Consider the following 19,238-nt stretch of genomic DNA (forward strand, 5'->3'; position numbering starts at 1 on the left):
AGTGCTGTCCTCTGGGTTCCTGCTGCAGCTATACGGGGAACCGTGTGTCAACCAACATGGTCCTGATCCAAGTGGAGCTGCTGTCTGGATACAGCCTTGTGGCAGAGTCACTGGAAGAGGTGAGACTGAGAGTTTGTGTCCAGCTGGGTGACGGATGTCCATCATGCAGGATTGTATGCAGAACTGTGATCATTCCTGTGGGCAGAGAAACACAGCTCTTTTCTTCCCAAGAAATCTTTATACCCAAAGTCTCTTTCAGGCCCCACCTTGCCTTCCTTGGCCATACAAACATTTTGCCCATGCTCTCACAAGAACAAATATCACTGAATATTACTGCTTTCTGTTAGAGTCTTTCTGACATTTTTTCTCCTATTTTCAGCTAAAGAAAATGCCTTTAGTGAAGAAAGTTGAAAGCGAAGCTGACCGAGTCATTGTCTACCTGAAGGAAGTAAGTGGAATTTAGGCTAATGTTATCGTTAAAAGGATAAGCTTTTAGCTTACTCTTGTGTCTTGACTTCATTAGTATTTTAAGTATCCAGAGCTGTTGTTCCTGCATAATAGCCACATTTGCTGACTCTGATGTTAAGCCTACATCGGTTGGCACTGTTGAATGTCCATATACAGTGTCTGATCAGAACTGGGGAGTAGTACTAGGATCCATCTAGTAAATTCAAGCAAGCCTGAACTCTTAGAAAGCCCTTAAGCAGCCTGAATGTAGTAGGGATTATCCAAGATTGCTCATGAAGTTTGCCAAGATCACCCAAAATTAGGCCAGATGGTTGTGTAAGCAGCACTGCTTGCTCCACAGCCTCGTTAATCAACAGATTAACAACCACTCCAGCCTTTCTCTAGCTACACGCACACCTAAACAACACCAGAAACAAGACCTGGCATTAATTTTAGAACTCCTGAATTTCTAAGAAGCACTTCTACATTTCTGTGATTCTCCATCTCTGCTTGTCAATAAGCTGAGCTAAGCTAGCCTCACAGCAAGCAGGTTATTGTTGTGTGGGTGCAGTAGACTCACAGAGGTGCCACTTCCAATACTCTTATGGCACAGAGCAGAAAGGGCTCACAGAGAAAGATTTCAGGTCAGGCTGCCAGGTAGGACAAGGTGGAACCAAATCAACAGCAGGTCACGTAACCACTACCATCCAGCAGATGTTCATCCACACCTTGCCTTTGTCTGCGTAATGATGAGGGTTGTGTGGAACTGGACAAGAAGAGCTGTGTATGAGGAAGTAGCCACTGAGGTAAGATGCAGGAAGGAGCTCAGGGCAGAGCTGGATCAGAATGTGTGATTGGTTGGGAACAGTAGTGCTCTGTTTAGATACTTAATGCACATTGGCTCTGTGGGTTTCATGTCTCTCATGAGCCGAATGAAATTCGGTGACTGAAAATGGGAAATGGCCACAGAACGTGAAGTAAAAGATATTGCTGAGATGGACCAGAAAAGAGAAAAGATCTGTCACAGTGGTGAGGTCTCCATAGGAGCCTGAGTGAGAGCGAGTGGAAGGGATTGTCTTGCGTGACTTGGTTCTGACTGTAATCCTTGCATCTCTTGGTCTTAGCTGACTAGACAGCCTCATGCCTACACTTTCCTGGTGCAGCAGGACTTGCAAGTGAAGGATCGTAAGCCAGCTAATATCAAGGTCTACGATTACTACATGCCAGGTGAGCTCAGATGCTGTACTGCAGAAACCACCTGAACGTACCATGGGAAGGAATCTTCTGAAATTGTCAAGTCTAAGACAATACCATCCCTGACATTTTTATCTAACTGCCCCTGAGAAGCTCCCTAGTGATGGAATTACCCACTTGGGTTTCAAAATGGTAGATTCTTCTTTCTCTGACCCCAGAACTTTTAAGCTGGAAGTTGGCATGTGGATCCACTTAATGGGCTAACTTTTCCAACAAGAGGGGAGCTAGGGGCTCAGAGCCATGCTTTTGTACACTCATTTTGTGGGAGGTAGCAAAGGCAGAGGGATCATAGTAAAGGGGTGGCTTCAGAAGAGTGGAGGCCCCCTTAGGAGAATGACACTGGAAACAACTTGTCCTCTGTTCTCTGGGGTTCCTAAGGGGAGGAAAAGCTAGAAACATGTCAAGGATGGCTGTTGCTTCAGAAAGTGAGGAATCCATAACTGTAATGGAGCTGTTCGGAACTCACAGTTTCAAAAGATCACCGGTGCCATGGCTTCACACAGAACCTTTGAGCCATACCAGTAACTTCATGTGTCACAGCAGAGGGGAGTTCCTCAGAGCAACCTGAGGGAACACCTCTCCTAGAAACAGAGGCACGACGCTGGGTTGCTTTACTGAGTTTTTGGCAAGTGTATCTCACCAGCACTTTTTTTTCTTGTCTTCCAGAAGAAACTACAGTGATGAGCTACCGTGCCCCTTGCGAGTGAGGTGAGGGCCCCACACCTCTTTGTTCATCACAGGCACGGTCCTGAAGAGTATAGAGAGGGAAGGGGATGCAGACAAGGACCCTTGGATGAGAAAATTGCCAGACTGCAGGTTGAGGGTAGGAAGTGATTAGCAGTGCTAAGTAAGGGCAAGTTCCTGTACCCCAGTGGTTAAACTGAGGGAAAGGCAGAACTGAAGCAGAAGGTTTGAGGTGCCCAGCTCGTGGCAGAGTTGGAGGTGTGTTACAGAAAACAAGGGCTGCCTGTCCCGAGTCCTACCACCAGTCCTGGCATTTTGCATCAAATATACTCTCCTCAAGTTAACACAGTTCTTTTTCTTGGCACTTTCCCTGCAGTTCCACAGCCCTGCAGCCCTGTTCACGCAACACACCAAGACATCTTTGCTGCACGGCCTGACTCCTTTCAGGACCAAGCCTTTCATAGTCTCAGCCTGGCTTCTGATCCATGCTAAGGAACGGGCATCTGCCCCTCCTCTTTCCAGGCTGGGCAAAAGCAAAGCTTGAACTTGACCAGTGCCTGCTCCTATTCTAGACTTTGCTCTTCATCTTTGCTGCAAGGCCTGACTCCTTTCAGGACCAAGCCTTTCATAGTCTCAGCCTGGCTTCTGATCCATGCTAAGGAACGGGCATCTGCCCCTCCTCTTTCCAGGCTGGGCAAAAGCAAAGCTTGAACTTGACCAGTGCCTGCTCCTATTCTAGACTTTGCTTGCAACTTCACGCTTCCCTGCCCACAGCCCACGAGGTGGAGAAAAACACCTGTGGGAGGCACAGTCCTGCCAAGGGATACCTGCCACAAGTCCCACACTCTTAGTGGGGGTTCTGCTGTAGGCTTTGTATGGACAGAGTCAGAAAGAATCCTGTCCTTGATGGCTTGGCAGTCCTGTTTGATCACAAGGTGAAAAAAAATCCCCTGAGTTTCGCTGACTGGTCAGCTTTAATACTCCAGGAATACAGATATTTTTTTTTTGTTCTTTGTTGTCTTCACAGGAACAGGGACAGTCCTTTGTCACCCCTGCCAACAGCCATCACATGGAGATGAGAAGCAAAGAGAAAATATTTGAAATTCTCTGCTGAGCAGTTAGATTCTGAAAGGCTCAGACTGTGCCTGGCATCTTATTAAAAGTCAGGAGACTGGAACTGTCCGATTGGGTGGTTATTCAGATTTACTGTTTTTGTCCCAAAGAAGGAAAAATGCATTTAAGAGCACCTGGGAAAAATAACTTCTTCACCTCTGTTCTGTGTGTGCATGTATATATATGTACACACACAAAACTCTGCCCCTCTAGTAGCAGACTTGCACAGGAGATGGTAGAGCATTGACTGAGGCAGGAGGTGACTGTCACACAAGCTTGAGCTGAAAGCAGAGGAGGGCTGGGATATGTTCAACAGTTCCTTAGGCCAACAGTTGCACTTGGAGACCTTTACCACAAGCAATTGGCAAAGCACTGTTGGGGGGGTTGAGGGGCTAGAGTCTCAATGCACTGCATTACTATCTGTAGGCTGCTTCAAAGGAGAGCTGATGGCACAGGAGCTTGCAGGAAGGGCACAGGAGACACAGCTGTCACAGCATGTTCAGTTGTGTCTTGTTCTCCAAAGCTGCCCAAGTCCTGCTGCAGAAGTATTAGGAGAAACCACGGGAAGCATGAGGAGAAAGCAAGAGAGGAACTAGAAGGTTTGAACATTGGCAATGGCAGAAATTGTATCTTCATGGGCTAAGCCTGTAGTTCAACAACTGGCACAACGGCGGCAAGGTCAGGGGTTATGCTTACTTTAATGCTTCTTCCCAGGTGTGTACTAGATATGTGACACACACACACTCCCTTCCCCAACCCAGGCCCTCACAGTGCAGGCACAAGTGCCAGGCTGTTGCGATCCCTCAGTCCATCCATTCAGGTGCAGGACCATATGGGCTCAACTTTAATGTTGGCTGTGGCCCAGCTGGGGCTCTTCCTTCCATTCAGTGTCCAACCTGAAATATCGGGCAAAGACAAGAGTCATGGTGTGGCAGGTCCTCTCCTTTCCTTCATCACAAATTTGGGAGCTCCTCCACCCTTTTCTGAGGAACCATGTGCAATTGTGAGGACAGAAGGTAAGACAAACAACAAGGACATGATCCAGTCCCTCCATGGCTATCACCAGGCTGTGGAAGGTGCCTTCTCTTGGCTAGTAGTGGGGGTTGCTCTCTAGGCAGGACCCTAGGCAGCACTCTCTTAGGTATGGTGTCAGGGTGCAACATGTACCATGTCAAGATTCCATTTTATCCTTCCAGAAGGGACTTCTCCAGACCTGTCCTGGCTTCAGGCTGCTACTGATAGCAGGCTGCAGCTGGGTATGTGACCCCACAAGACAAAATATTACATCTTCCCAGCTTCAGCTGGCTCCTTTAGCTCCCTGAATCCCTCTTTCCTGCCCTGCACTGAATATGGGGCAGTGGTGGGGGAAGCATGGAGGGAATGAGGCTGTGTCTGGACCTGAGGCCCCTTTGTTAGCACAGGCTGCTATAGCTCTGCATTCTCACTCCACGTGATGCCCAGCACTTCCCTCCTCACTCTCATTTTGAGAGATGCTGTTCCTGTCTCTACCTCCCACCAGACCCTTCCAGCTGCCTCCCTGGCTGCAAAAGAGCCTCCAGTCTAACTCCACACACCCAGCCACAGCTGTCAGTTCGTGTTGGGAACTGTTCTCTGTGGGGCAGAGAAGAACCTAATGAATTTCAATAAAGGCAAGTGTAGGGATTCGTGTTGGGAACTGTTCTCTGTTGGGCAGAGAAAAATCTAATGAATTTCAATAAAGGCAAGTGTAGGATCCTGCACCTGGGGAGTAAGAGTGCCAGGCACCAGTATAGGTTAGGGGTGGACCTGCTGGAAATCACTTCTGAGGAGACGGATCTGGGGGTCCTGGTGGAGAGTGAACTATCCATAAGCCAGCAATGTGCCCTGGTCGCCAAGAGGGCCAATGGGATCCTGGGCTGCGTAGGGAAGAGTGTGGCCAGTAGGTCAAGGGAGGTCATTCTCCTCCTCTGCTCTGCACTGGGGAGGCCACAACTGGAATCCTGCATCCAGTTCTGGGCTCCCCAGTTCAAGAGAGACAGGGAACTACGGGAGAGAGTCTAGTGTAGGGCAACAAAGATGATTAAGGGATTGGAGCATCTCCCTGATGAGGAAAGGCTGAGAGAGCTGGGACTCTTTAGCCTGGAGAAGAGAAGGCTGAGGGGAGACCTGATTAATGCTTATAAGTATCTAAAGGGTGGTTTGAGGGAGGATGGAGCCGGACTCTTTTCAGTGGTTCCCAGTAACAGGACAAGGGGGAACGGGCACAAGCTGGAACATGGGAAGTTCCACTCAAATCTGAGGAAGAACTTCTTTGGGGTGAGGGTGCCAGAGCCCTGGTAGAGGCTGCCCAGGGAGGTCGTGGAGTCCCCTTCTCTGGAGATCTTCAAGCCCCGCCTGGATGCTCCTGAGTGATGTGCTCTGGGCAACCCTGCTTTGGCAGGTGAGTTGGACTAGATGATCTCTAGAAGGTCCCTTCCAACTCTGATAATTCCATGATTCTGTGATTCTGTGATTCCTCCTTCTAGCTGGATATACGTTCCCCACCGATTACCATCCTCCTTCCCATCTTTGCTGACATTCCCTCCCTCCTACTCAAGACCCATCATTTCCTGATGCCGCAGTTTGTGTCACATGGGGACCTGCTGCCTACCTCAACTACAGACGGCACTGTAGTCAGCCAAAGCTCGCTCCTCTGCAAAAGGAAATGAGGAAGATAATTACACATACATGTATGCACACAGAGGAGAGCGCACAGCATCTTTTCCCAGCCATAGAACTAGGAACCCAGCTCCCAACACCAGTGTAGGAGGGAATCTACAACCCACCTGGCTGGTAGTAATCGTAGACTTTGATGATGGCCGGTTTCAGGTTCTTCATCTGAATTACTTGTTCCAGTTGCAGAAGAAAAGTCTGAGATTCATCATTGAGCTTGTGGAGGTGGAAAGGGGAGAAAGGAAGGGGAGAAAGAAGTCATTGCGTCTTCATCTTCCCTAGCTTGAACGTTTTCCTGCACTAAATCTCTCTAATCCATTAAAGATTATGGAATTTAGAAATGGAGTGCGTGTGAGGAATAGCAAATGATAACCCAATGACAATGAAACTGGGGAAGCTTCCTCTACCCACAGTACTACCAATGTTCTTTCCCCATAACTAGCCCAGCCTTGGGCCTCTCACACAGCTCCTTGTCCTCTGGCCTCTGGCTCTCACTGTGCCAAACCAATTCCTTTTGTTCCCTCTTACCTTCTCCAAATAAATGTAGACCACATCAGCTTTCACTTCTATTTTCTTAACGATGCTTTTGCGCTCCAGCTGGGATAGGAAACAATAACACAAGGAAATTTGTGAGGACTTTCCTTAGGGCTTATTGACCTGAGGGACCCTCTACTGTATGGAAGGGATGATGCGGAGCTAGACTCTGCGTGGAACCATGTCTTTCTCACACATAAGGATTTTAATGGTTATATCTTTCATGGCATCCCTTTGTGAGCATCTCGGGGATGAACTATGCTATCCCTGCTCAATTAAAGAAATCTCCCACTCTGGGGACAAAAGGCCATGCTGATAGTACATAAGGACTGACGCGTTGGTCAGTGCAGGCACCAGTAGAGACTCTTGTTATTTCATCTTACTGACTGCCAGACTGCTCTTAAAGACCTGCCTGGGGGCTCTGCAAATAATTCATCATTCAGGTTTACGGCTTACTTGGAAAAAAGAATCTTTTTGGGTAGAACTAGAACCTCTCTAAGAAATCTTGTCTTGGAATTTCTGGCAAACAAATCCTAGTTTTAGTGCACTCAGCAACACATTTTGCCTCTGGCCCAAGGCAGAAGAGTGTCAGTGGGAGAAGATGAACCACCTCTGGTCTCCTGTAGCCCACCATTGTGGAAATGAGAGGTTTTCGTTCAATTTCAGCAGCAAAAGGCCCCTGCTAATTTAATGGCCTGAAATGAACAGTTCCCAACAGCAGCAAGCAGGTGGGATCCATGCACCACAGTCACCATTTTGTTGATTCCAGAGTCCTTACCAACATCCTGGATCTGGGAGCCAGCATGAATCCAGACAACAGGGATACCTCCACAATCGCCATGTTGGATGTGACTCTGCTCCCGATGTAGCTGAAGAAGAAGGAGTCAGAAGATCTGACTCTGTTCTTAGACTGAACATTAGGAAGGAATTTTTCACAGAGAGATTGGTCGGTCTGACTCTGTAAGAATAGTGCCCTCCCAACTCCCCTTCCCTCCACCACCGTACCCTGCACGCAGGACCCTGAGCCAGGCAGCTGACCCGGGACTGGGGACACATTAGCCACTGCTCCCTCTTGCAGGAGGTAGCCACCTTCCTTCCCCTCAACCTGAATTGATTCTATGATTCTATGAATAGTGCCCTCCCACCTTCCCTTTCCTCCACCACCATACCCTGCACTCAGGACCCTGAGCCAGGCAGCTGACCCGGGACTGGGGACACATTAGCCACTGCTCCCTCTTGCAGGAGGTAGCCACCTTCCTTCCCCACCCCTTCCATCTACAAAATTCAGCCTCTGAATCCTCTCCACCCTAAGTGCTGGGTCCCTCTATTGCAGCACTGAGGCTTCCCTAGCTGCTGTCCCCAAGCACAGCAGGCCCTGCTGGAGGAGGAGACAACCCCTGGGGTCACCTGGCAAGGATGCGGACAGTCAAGACGCGTGCATTGGCCTGGCTGCAATTGGTCAGCTCTGTGTTGACACGCAGAGTGAAGGTTACAGCAGTCCGTCGGGGAGGCTCATGGTACCTCAGCACCGTCTGCAGGGTGAGGGCCAGGAGGGGAAAAGACAGGTCAGGCATGATCTCACTCAGGGAGAAGAGGCAGAGCCCTCCATCTCTCCTCTCTCCCATGCTCTTTCCACCACCTCACCTGGGCAAAGACGCAGCTGCTGCCGTGGACCTGGACCAGGAGCTGCCCCGGGACCTCCGTCAGTGCTGCCTGCTGCACCAGCAGCCGCTTCTGCCGGGTGACTTGGAAAGACTTCTCAAAGCCCCTCTGGGACTTCACCCTCACAAGCGCCTGGCCTGATGTGCTGAACGTCCTTGCTGCGTATTTTGCTAAGGCTTGCAAGGCAACAACTGTGTCCTAGAGAGGGAGAGACAGTCACCCATCTGAAAGCATCAGCTCTAGTGAAGCTGGCTTGGAGCTGGTAGACCTCAAGAGGACTTGCCCTGCCAACCTCGGGTGCAAAAGCATGTCAATCCACAACTTGTTACCTGAGTGGAGGCAAAGCCCCCGTAGCCATTCTGCTGCTGGGTCAGCCATGCCACGATTCCAGCTGCAGTTGTCATGTCACCTGCATGCACCCGTGGCTTGGAGAGGTACGCCAGGAGCACGTAGGCAGTCAACTCTATGTCCACTGACTGAGTATCAGGCCAGACGTCTCTGGGATCCAGAGAGCTTGGCTTGGGGCTCCAGTGGATTTGTCCTCCTGCAGAAGGAAAAGGAGCTTGTAGGCAAGCTGGAGAGGACATAATTGGGGGTTCACAGGAAGCAAAACCCAGAGTGCTTTCAGGGCTCAGTCCCTGCACTCAGGCCAGGATTGCTTTCTTCAGTTTTTTCTCCAGGTCTTAGGTCACAGATTCCTATCTCCTCCCTCAAGAGGATTCTAAAATCCTTCAGGGTGAGGAAACTCTGTTAAGTCACCCTCAGAACTCATGAAATACTTACTGTATTTTCAGTCACACCGTGCAGTTACTGCACTTATACAAGGAATATGTACGAATGCACATGTCATTTTTGACAGGTCTAGCTGGGCATACGTTACTCCAGATCCCAGCAGGTGACTGAGAAGCATTACCCCAACTACCAGCCAGCACCTGACTTGATGGCCTGTTCCTCCAGTTTGTACAGCAGCTCCTGGGTTGTCTCGTAGTCCCCAGCCAGGGCAAAGGCATAGGCCAGCACGGCTTCTGTGTAGATGTTGGTGATGTTGTGAACTGCCCGCTGCAGGCAGCGGAAGGTACTCTGCACCAACTTGCCCTGTGTTGGGAGAAGAAACGCATGCCAAACTCTGACAGGGGCAAAGCAGAGGACTTTTTCCAGGGAGCTGGACTATGTCTTCCTGCTATAGCTCCAGTGAAACACACTCTCTGGAGAAAACAGTGCAGTGGGAGCCATAGCCACCAAACACTTTTGCACCGTGCCAGTGTTACAGCACGGTCTCTTTTGAGGAATGACTTTATAGTTTGGCCACAAATTGGCTGCCTTACAGCAGCTCCCTACCTGTTCCTGGCCTGGAGAAGGCCAGCATTACCAGCTAACGTATCCCCATAGAGGTCCCCAGGCTATACATAGAGGGGAGCAGGAGGTAGCAGGAGCTGTACTCACCTTCAGGGGCTGACCCAGCTCCAGCAGCGCTGCAGCGACGTACGCCCCCAGGGAGACTTCATCATCCACACCACCCTGTGAAGGGAATGCACCTCTCACTCTCTACATGGTGTTTGGAGGCTGCAGACAGCCACTCCCCAGAAGCAAAAGCATTCCTGACACATTCCCTACCCTATACCCTGCTCTCTCTAAGGCTGGTTGCACGGGTTGCAGGAGTGACTTTCCAGAATCCTTTGGGATCCCACCATCTTTTGCTGTCCCACCATTTGTCCAGCTATTCTCCGGCTGTGCTGCCTGCCTTAGTCCTCATTTACCTTTAGGGAGGAGTGAAAGAGACTCCCTTTGGTTGCAAAGCAGCCACTGGGGAGCTGGTTTTGCTCTAGCCAGCGTAGGGCATCCTGGATATTCTTGTCATCAATATAGATGTATTTTCTGGCTTGGCCGAAACTCTTGACTACAAAAGCTGTCAGCCTAGGAAAAGGATGAGTTGTGAGAGAAAGAGAAACACAATAAAAAAAGTAAAAAGAAAGTCAAAGGCCTCTTGGTGCTTCTCCATGAAGTTCACACGTGCATAGTGGGGAGTCATTTTCCTACAGAGAGTCAAGCCAAAAGTGGCAATGGTCCACAGGACCCAAGAGACTCTTCTCCCTCAGCCTGGCTCCACAAATGTAATACTCATGTAGTACTGCTTTACCAGGTCACTTCACAGGTGAAAAGCCTCTTACTCCTTCTACTTTTACCTGTTGTGCTTCATCTCCCCCAAATACCTAGAGAAAAGCTTGAATTCCTTCCTCCCTCCCTTCCTCCCTCCCTTCCTCCCTTCCTTCTTCCCTTCCTCCCTTCCTCCCCCCTTCCTTCTTCCCTTCCTCCCTTCCTCCCTCCCTCCCTTCCTCCCTTTCTCCCTCCCTTCTTCCCTCCCTCCCTTCCTTCCTTCCCTCCCTCCCTCCCTGCCTCCTTCTCTCCTTCTCTCCTTCTCTCCCAGCCCAGACACCACAGGGCCAAACTGGGCCAGTGCATCTCTTTCAAACTATCCCAAGCAACACCCTGCCTAGGGAGGTGATGTTTTATTTCTCTTCCTTGATGTACCTCCAGTCAGTATGTACCCCTCTTGGCTGCCAGGACACCACCAGCAGTACCCAGTGTTCTCTGTGGGTCAGCAGCAGAGCCACAGAGACAAAAAAAAAAATATCATCTCCTGCCCCCTGGGAACACATCTTTGTTGTTCCACTTTCCCAGAAATTTTTCTGCCCTGCCTCGTTTTTTCAAGTGGCTCAAGTCCCTCAATCTGTCTCCCTGCCAGAGAGCTCCTGGAGGCTCCTTCCCAAAGCAGGCACACGCTTCCTATTAATCAGCTTTCCCAGGCACATCAGCTGCTCTGGCCCAGACATGCCAAACGTGGAGCAAGGGATATTCCCAGTGCTTACCAAGTGTTCCCTTCCCCATCCTGCTGCCCAAAGACGCTGTAGGATCCGTCTCTATGCCTGTAAAGAAGCTGCACCTGGTACCCTGGGGAGATTGCAACAGCAATTAATACAGCACAGAAACACAGAAGGGACAACATTGACAGAGTGAGTGCAAGAGCAAGAGCTATTGGTAGGTTGGACCCAGGGGAAGGCAGAGGAGCAAGGTGGGCCTGCTGTACTTGCCCTTGCGCAGGAATCCTGATGCCCTCTCCTTGATCTCAGGGGTCAGCTGCCTCGTCTTCTCCAGGTACTGCAGCACATAGACAATGGGGGTAAAATGCACCATGTTCTGCTCCCCACAGCCGTGGGGCATCTGCACCAGGCGGTCCAGGTTCTGCAGTGCCACCCCCATGAGGTCACCTACGCAAGGGTGTAAGAAACAAAGCAAGTGTAAGTGTGATCTGAGGTACTGCTCAGCCAGAGGCTGGACATTAGTGCTTTGTCTCAGCACAGGAGGAAAACACTGGAGAGACGAGGAAAGAGGAGAAAACAACAGAGCACAAGACAGAGAGAGTGATGACTGTTCTGATTCTTCCCAGTTCTGATTCTAGGCGTCATGATGAAGGGTGACCACACTATGGAGTCTGGAAGGAACTTTCCCTTATCAGCTTTTGCAGTCTGAAAGTACCCAACCATAACAAATACTATTTGTAGAAGGCTATGCGCAGAGCTGTGGTTGCTCAGCGTGTGTCATACAGGCAGACAAATACAAAAGCATTTAGGGAAAGGTTGAGATATTTCTGGTCTTTAGCCAGGCCTGTTCTACCTGGCCATATGTCAAGCGTCAAAATGTCAGTAAGCTAGCAGGGGTGCTAGTCAGATGGTGTGAGGGTATCCATATGTCCTCCAGCCAGGACAGCCTGGTATTCTGCTTCCTCTTTTGGGGCTCTGTTGCATAATATCCACAGACACTTATGCCAAGCCCAGCTTCATGCCAATTCTGGCATGAGGGCAAATGAGCCCAGCGCCAATAAGTGTATTGAATGGTAGGTAAGTCTGGCCCCAGTAGCCTTTCCAAAGTGTGCTTTTGCAACTTTGGAATGCTGAGAAGGATTTCTTCTCTCCGGGAGCTCCCATTGTAGCAGCAAAACTTAACAGGGAGACAAGTTGGTTATGAGTTTTGTGATTATATCTACAGAGATCTAGCCAAGGACCCAAAGTCCCAGCAAAAATAATGGCCTAGAGGCTCCAAAGTCCTAGTCAGAAAGATAAGGATCGTTCTCCTATGCAGATTACTTTTCCCATGAAAGCCAAGGTGCTAATCCCAAAATCTGAAAGCCTGGTGTTGGCAAACCTTGGAGAGAACAGAAACACAGCATCCTCTCTTTTGAGTTGTCTCATGTCAAATGGATACCCCGATGTCACCACCAAGTTAAGCCTTGCCCATCTGTAACAGCAGTCAGTGAGCCCACAACAGAGATCACCCACCTGAGATGGAAACCGAAGCCCTGGCAGATCCCTTTACTGCTTTGTCAGGTAGGCGCAGGGACACAAGTTCATCAGCCGTGTTTCCTGAAAACAAGAGGTTAAAGGTGTGGCATCAAAAATCAAACCAAATGCTTCTAACCGGAGGGACAAGACTGGAAGAGGTAAACGGGGCACTGCCTGTGCCACTCACACGGGCTGCTCCCTACAGTCTGTCCCAGGCATCCCACCACGTTCCATTGCCTGGGAACCATTGGGATTAGAAGAGACAAGAGAGCTGCTGGCCAGTCTGAGGGCTCACGAAGCTTCACAACTCAATTCACCACTCTCCACAAGAATCACAGTTGATCATCACTCGGTGGGGGGGAGAGACTTGCAATGCTGCAGGGGCAGGGTGGGAGGGCAGGAGCAGCTCTCACTGGTGACTATCAAGTCCCAGGAACACTTGGGGGCTGTGGTGTGGGAAGGAGACTACAAAGCAGGATTTTGCCACCTATACTCAGTGGCAAATTCAGTCGGACAACAAGTGTGGAAGTAATGTGTCTTGTTCTTTCCAGTCTAACAGGAAGTGAAAATTCCTATGTGAAAACCTGTTTGAAAACATTCTTTCATCACACCTCCCACAGTTTAGTTCTGCTCTCAGGTCTAGATATTTAAGGCTGCAGGATCCATTCAGGCTGTCCACATACCTCCTCTTGGGCACAGAAGAGAGCTGTAAGGCTTCTCCACTAACACACCTTCTGGCTGTGGAGGCAGGAACAGGAATATGGGAGAGGAGAAACAAGATTACAAACGGAATTTCCAAACAGCAGGAAAATTTCAGGGCGTTTTCAGGTCTGAATGCAGCGGTTAGTCCCCAGGCTGTCAGGGTCTCCATCCCCCTCACCTTTGGCAGGGCTGCACTGAAACTGCCTGCTTCACTGCTCAAGAGAACAAGAGCAAGCCTGAGGGACAGGGCTCTCTGGTCAGTGAGCATATACAAAAGCTCATGTAGAATGGGTGACCGAGCAGGAAAAGGTACAGGGAGAAACACAGAACATGATGTATGAATGCACCTCAAGAAAGGGTACTGCATAAAGGGAGTAGGCTTTGCTAGATCCTGGGGAGAACCTGAGCCACAGCCCTGGTGTGCTAATGCAGGACAAAAAATGAGAGAGAAACCATTTAGCCCAGCTCAGCCTCCCTTCCCCCAGCAGCACAGATACTCAAAGAGAGAGAAGCGAGACTGACCTGGACCAGCAAGTGTTTGACCAGCATGTGCCTCCGCCTTAGGGTAGCTGGCAAGGGCTTCTTGCCCCCACAATGTGACGTGGTGTCCAGTACCTCCATCCTCACCGTGATATTCAGAGTCCCTAGCGCATAAATTGAAGAGAGCCCATTTCTTATGCCTGTGGCCAAATGGAGTCAACTTCTTTTAACTGATAGCGATCTGAGATGTTTCAGATGATAGCTCGTTTTCATACCCTTAGCCGTTCAGCAAGTAAAGATGAGCCAGCTAGCACTGCTGGCTTGTTCAGACACCCTAGGTATGAGGGAACTGGGTAATGCTTCACCAACACTGACTTCATTCCACTACATGTGACTGTAACAGTGTCCCCCTCCCGTTGCATATGAAGCCCAGCACCAGCAATATGAGGTTCCCTCTCCCACATCCATGCAACCCCATGCTCCCCAGCTGGTCCCACAGCTCTCTCTTCCAGAGTTCTCCATGCTACCCATCCAGTTCCTGCCCTCTCTAGTGGGCCTGTCTGAGAAGGCAGAAAGAAAGCAAACACAATGGATTGTATTCTTGAACCACTAAGAACGAACTTCAGGATCCAGAGGAGGCAACATTTTGCCAGTTTCCCCGGACCTCCCACTCCCTCTCACTTCAGTTTTAGGGTTCTCCACCACCACTCCCAGTTTTGTTGCTGTACCCAGCTGGACTGCCGTCACATTCCACGTGAAAGTCTTGGACTCCTCTGCACATAGACACTCCTTGTCCCTGCAGGTCCGGCACAGCTCCACCTGGAAGTCTGAGGATTTCACCAGGGCCATGTGGATCTGAGGGAATGACAGGTGGAGGTGAGTAACTGGGCAACCCAGGAGAGGTGGCTTGGCACAACACAGTCTAAAACTGGAGGGCATGGTAGGTCTGTCCCATACAGTGTTACCTGTAGCACAGGCACACACCTGTATGCACTGCTGCAGGTAGTTGAAGACAGTCGCCTTCAGCGCGAAGGTCTCTCCTCGTTTGACAGAGTATGGCAACGTCACATCCACAAAGAAGGGCTGGCCCGTTCTGAGGCTCACGGTCGGAGCAAGGCCAAATCCCCTCCCAGCCAAGCAGAACGTCTTGACTTTCCAGTCTGTGGAAGCTGCAGGCACTGCGACTGGGATATTCCTGCTGCCATTGGAGCTGAGAGGAAAAGAGGACTGGTGTGAAGACATTCAGCCCACTGCCCTGCAATGGGGAGGACTCATGGCCCTGAGTGAGGCAGGCTATGCAGGTCCTCAGACTCTATCAACCAGCTCTATCACCAACGACTTCTGCTCTGGTGGTTACAGCAAGACAGGTCTCAGCAGTTTATTCCCTAAAGCCATAATCCCTGCTTAAATGGAATCAGTAATGGTGCTATGCCCTTCTCCTGGGCAAGACACTGCCCCAGCATTCCAGCTCTGTACACTCCGTCAACAGCGTGATGTCAGTCAGAGGCATGATATCTGAACATATCTGAAGGGAGCTACAGGAGACCTGGGGAGGGACTCTTTGACAGGAAAGGTAGTGACAGGACAAGGGGTAACGGTTTTAAATGGGAAGAGGAGAGATTTAGATTAGATACCAGGAAGAAATTCTTGGCTGTGAGGGTGGTGAGACACTGGAACAGGGTGCCCAGAGAAGCTGTGGCTGCCCCATCCCTGGAGGGGTTCAAGGCCAGGCTGGATGGGGCTTGGAGCCACCTGGTCTGGTGGGAGGTGTCCCTGCCCAGGGCAGGGGGGCTGGAACTAGATGATCTTTAAGGTCCCTTCTAACTCTGACCATTCTATGATTCTATGATGTCCTGGAAAGCGGCAGCATCACATCCTCCTGAGTGCTGATTCACCAGTCTTAATATAAGCACTGTGGCAACAAGGGCTACGAGTTTAGCCGGTGCACCCACCAAATTGAGAAGTTAGTAGAGTGCACCCCAACGTTTGAAGAGAAGATAGTTGGTGGTTTGTTCTTGAAGGGTATTGCTCTTGTCTAGATCTGCGTAGACCTCAGTTCTGTACCTCAAACTCTACTAGTCCTTCAGGTTGATGCGCTACAAATGCAGGGAAGAGCCACAAAATTCACATGCAGACCTCTCCTTACACCTCTGACTGGACTTCTGCTCAAATGCAAGTTAGTCAAGACTTAGTAACAAAGGGATCATCCTGTCTGTTTGTGAAGTCTGGCATCACTTACCCAACAGAGAACAGATTCCAGATCCAAGTTTCAGGGAAATAGTGGAGAAGTCTTCCGTGGGTTGTAAATTGAGGTTTTTCCTTAGGGATTCTTCGGTCTTCTGTAGAAGGACGCCCTGAAAGAAAGAATAATGAGTCCTACCAGTGTGGGAGAGGTGAACCCCACCACTGGTAGACAGCCTAGTACTGGGGCAAGAGGCAAAGCAAACAGTAACCGATACACAGGAAGAGGAAAACAAAAGGGAATGGGTTGACTTGCCAGGAGAGGGAAAATAGGAAAGGGAAAGAGAGTGGTAACAGGAGAATCAGCTTGCATTGGCCAGATCCTGGCCCACATTTGTGTTTGCCTGTGCCAGGAAAGGGAATACCATCCTTTAACATCAGGGAACATGCAGGTAGCGACATTCTTCAGAGCCCTTTTTACAGGGACTGGATCATTTCTGCTGAGGCTGGTGGACCAGGCAGCTAGGTTGTGGCAGCAGCACCTGTTGCTCCTTAGAGAGCCAATATCTACCACCAGCAAAGCCCAGAGATCAGAGGGTTCTTCCACCTGGGTGACCTCATGTGGCAGATAGGCTGAAAGTGCAGCTCACCCATGGTCTGCCTCCTGTCTGCCCGACGAAAGCACTGAGACGGCTTCTTGATTACAAGGTTTGAAAAGATTTTCAGCCCCATGTTCTGTTAGGGAAAGAAAGAGGGCAGGTGAAGCTGGAAAGCTCTGTGAATGGGGAAAAGCAGCCTCTGCTCTTCAAAATGACCCTGAAACCATCGTGACAGCCCTGTTCCCAGGTCTCCCAGAGCAGCACTGGCCCAAGCAGACACAGTGCTGAGGGAGGCATGGCACAGCCTCTCCAGCCCCTTCTTTCTCAGGAGGTCCCTAAACAATCACCTGTCACAGAATCACAAAATCACAGAATCACATGGGATTGGAAGAGACCTCTAGAGATCACCCAGTCCAACACCACTACCAAAGCAGGTCCACCCAGAGCAGGTTGCACAGGAATGTGTCCAGGTGGGTTTGGAACTTCTCCAGAGAAGGAGACTCCACCACCTCCCTGGGCAGCCTCTTCCAGGGCTCTGCCACCCTCAAAGTAAAAAAGTTCCTCCTCATGTTGAGGTGGAACTTCTAATATTCAAGTTTGTGCCCATTTCCTCTTGTCCTATCACTGGGCACCACTGAAAAAAGACCAGTCCCATCCCCTTGACACCCACCCTTTAAGTATCGATGAGCATTGATCAGATCCCCCCTCAGCCTTCTCTTCTCCAGGCTAAAAAGACCTAAGTCCCTCAGCCTCTCCTCATAAGGGAGATGCTCCAGGCCCCTCATCATCTTTGTGGCCCTTTGCTGTACCCTCTCCAGCAGTTCCCTGTCCTTCTTGAATTGGGGAGCCCAGAACTGGTCCCAGTGCTCCAGATGGGGCCTCCCCAGGGCAGAGCAGAGGGGCAGGATGACCTCTCTGAATCTGCTGGTTGCACTCTTCTTGATGCACCCCAGGATGCCATTGACCTTCTTGGCCACAAGGGCACATTGCTGGCTCATGAACACTGGGATGTCTTGCTCCTCTCAATGCATTCCCGTAGCAAGGACACAGAAGAGAGGTGTCAGTGTCATAGAACCATAGAATACTTAGAGTTGGAAGGGACCTTAAAGATCATCAAGTTCCAACCCCCCTGCCCTGGGCAGGGACACCTCCCACCAGACCAGGTTGCTCAAAGCCCCATCCAGCCTGGCCTTGAACCCCTCCAGGGATGGGGCAGCCACAACTTCCCTGGGCAACCTGTTCCAGTGTCTCACCACCCTCACAGCAAAGAATTTCTTTCTGGTATCTAATCTAAACCTCCCCTCTTCCAATTTAAAACCGTTACCACCGTGTTCTGCCCCCTGCCCTCACTCACACTCGAGGGAATAGCTGGATGAAATTTGCCCTCTCAGGTCACATACAGGTGTCAGGGAGCACATCGCCCCGTTCAGCTCCTGGGGCTGCCACACCGGCCTGTCCACAAACACAGGAGATGTCCCTGTGCTGTGAAAGAGCCTCCTAGGATGTGTCTCTGTTGCTAAATAAAAGAGGACAGGGTCTGATCCCCAGGACCAAGACCAAATGGCACTGCCTGTCTTGTGTCCACACAGCTTAAAGCTTATCCTTTCTGGAGTAGATCTGTCTTAAAGACACTGAGAGACCTGCTTGGAAACAGTCCAAATCAGTCCCAGGAGGAGGTTAACAGCTAAGCGACATCAATGATCTGTGGTCTAATGCCTGGAATCACTCCTTGTCTCTCTTTTCTTTAATACTGTAGACAAACAGCACACAGCAAAGGGCCCAGGACCTCATTTGCAAGCCCAAAAAAGCTGGGTTCTGCTGGTCCAGGATATCATCATCTTCTTTTCTGCATCTGTGGAGGGGAATACAGCTGTTCATACTCACTACAGGAAGGACATTGAGCTGCTGGAGCGTGTCCAGAGAAGAGCCACCAAGCTGGTGAGGGGTCTGGAGAACAAGTCCTAGGAGGAGAGGCTGAGGGAACTGGACATGTTGAGTTTGGAGAAGAGGAGGCGGAGGGGAGACCTCATTGCCCTCTACAACTCCCTGAAAGGAGGGTGTAGAAAGGTGGCTGTTGGCCTCTTCTCCCAAGGGAATAATGACAGGAGCAGAGGAAAGGGTCTGAAGTTGGGGCAGGGGAGGTTTAGATTAGATCTTAGGAAGAAATACTTTACTGAGAGGGTGGTCAGGCACTGGAACGGCCTGCCCAGGGAGGTGGTGGAGTCACCATACCCTGGAGGGATTTAAGAAACGTATAGACATGGCTCTTCAGGGCATGCTCTAGTGCCCAAAATTATTGGTTTGTGGGTGAGTGTGATGTGGTGGGGTATTGTGTGTGTTGTTGGTTTGTTTAGTTTTGTTTTGTTTTTTGTGGTTGGACTCGATGATCTCAAATGTCTCTTCCAACCATGACGATTCTGTGATTCTGTGATAATGGCATTGTATGTCTCTTGAGACAGCACAGCTAGATTGGCATAGAGAGTTCTCTGGAGAAGGCAAGTCTTCTCAGACTGCCTAGGGAGAAAAATATCTCAAATTTTCACAATTTCAACAG

At 50.2% G+C, this 19,238-nt stretch overlaps 2 protein-coding genes across 2 annotated transcripts in view; one reads left to right on the forward strand and one right to left on the reverse strand.

Moving 5' to 3' along the window:
• LOC106886870 (alpha-2-macroglobulin-like protein 1) overlaps positions 1-3,535 on the forward strand; it is a 28,378-nt gene extending 24,843 nt beyond the window's left edge. The window contains exons 32-36 of the mRNA XM_014940130.1: positions 29-119; positions 380-448; positions 1,572-1,674; positions 2,368-2,409; positions 3,413-3,535. Of these exons, the coding sequence (XP_014795616.1) occupies positions 29-119; positions 380-448; positions 1,572-1,674; positions 2,368-2,408 (304 nt within the window). The 3' untranslated portion in view covers position 2,409; positions 3,413-3,535. The remainder of the gene's footprint in view (positions 1-28; positions 120-379; positions 449-1,571; positions 1,675-2,367; positions 2,410-3,412) is intronic.
• Positions 3,536-4,227: 692 nt separating this feature from the next.
• Positions 4,228-19,238, reverse strand: part of LOC106886871 (alpha-2-macroglobulin-like protein 1) — a 28,376-nt gene continuing 13,365 nt past the window's right edge. The window contains exons 17-36 of the mRNA XM_014940131.1: positions 16,736-16,820; positions 16,144-16,258; positions 14,889-15,114; positions 14,633-14,759; positions 13,947-14,068; positions 13,406-13,460; positions 12,720-12,803; positions 11,475-11,651; positions 11,253-11,334; positions 10,143-10,299; positions 9,829-9,903; positions 9,318-9,480; positions 8,715-8,929; positions 8,368-8,583; positions 8,131-8,255; positions 7,502-7,592; positions 6,718-6,786; positions 6,303-6,405; positions 6,128-6,169; positions 4,228-4,394 (exon numbers count right to left, since the gene is read on the reverse strand). Of these exons, the coding sequence (XP_014795617.1) occupies positions 6,129-6,169; positions 6,303-6,405; positions 6,718-6,786; positions 7,502-7,592; positions 8,131-8,255; positions 8,368-8,583; positions 8,715-8,929; positions 9,318-9,480; positions 9,829-9,903; positions 10,143-10,299; positions 11,253-11,334; positions 11,475-11,651; positions 12,720-12,803; positions 13,406-13,460; positions 13,947-14,068; positions 14,633-14,759; positions 14,889-15,114; positions 16,144-16,258; positions 16,736-16,820 (2,328 nt within the window). The 3' untranslated portion in view covers positions 4,228-4,394; position 6,128. The remainder of the gene's footprint in view (positions 4,395-6,127; positions 6,170-6,302; positions 6,406-6,717; positions 6,787-7,501; positions 7,593-8,130; positions 8,256-8,367; positions 8,584-8,714; positions 8,930-9,317; positions 9,481-9,828; positions 9,904-10,142; positions 10,300-11,252; positions 11,335-11,474; positions 11,652-12,719; positions 12,804-13,405; positions 13,461-13,946; positions 14,069-14,632; positions 14,760-14,888; positions 15,115-16,143; positions 16,259-16,735; positions 16,821-19,238) is intronic.

Source organism: Calidris pugnax, unplaced genomic scaffold (genome assembly GCF_001431845.1).
Source record: "Calidris pugnax isolate Ruff unplaced genomic scaffold, ASM143184v1 scaffold36, whole genome shotgun sequence".
NCBI classification, from domain to species: domain Eukaryota; kingdom Metazoa; phylum Chordata; class Aves; order Charadriiformes; family Scolopacidae; genus Calidris; species Calidris pugnax.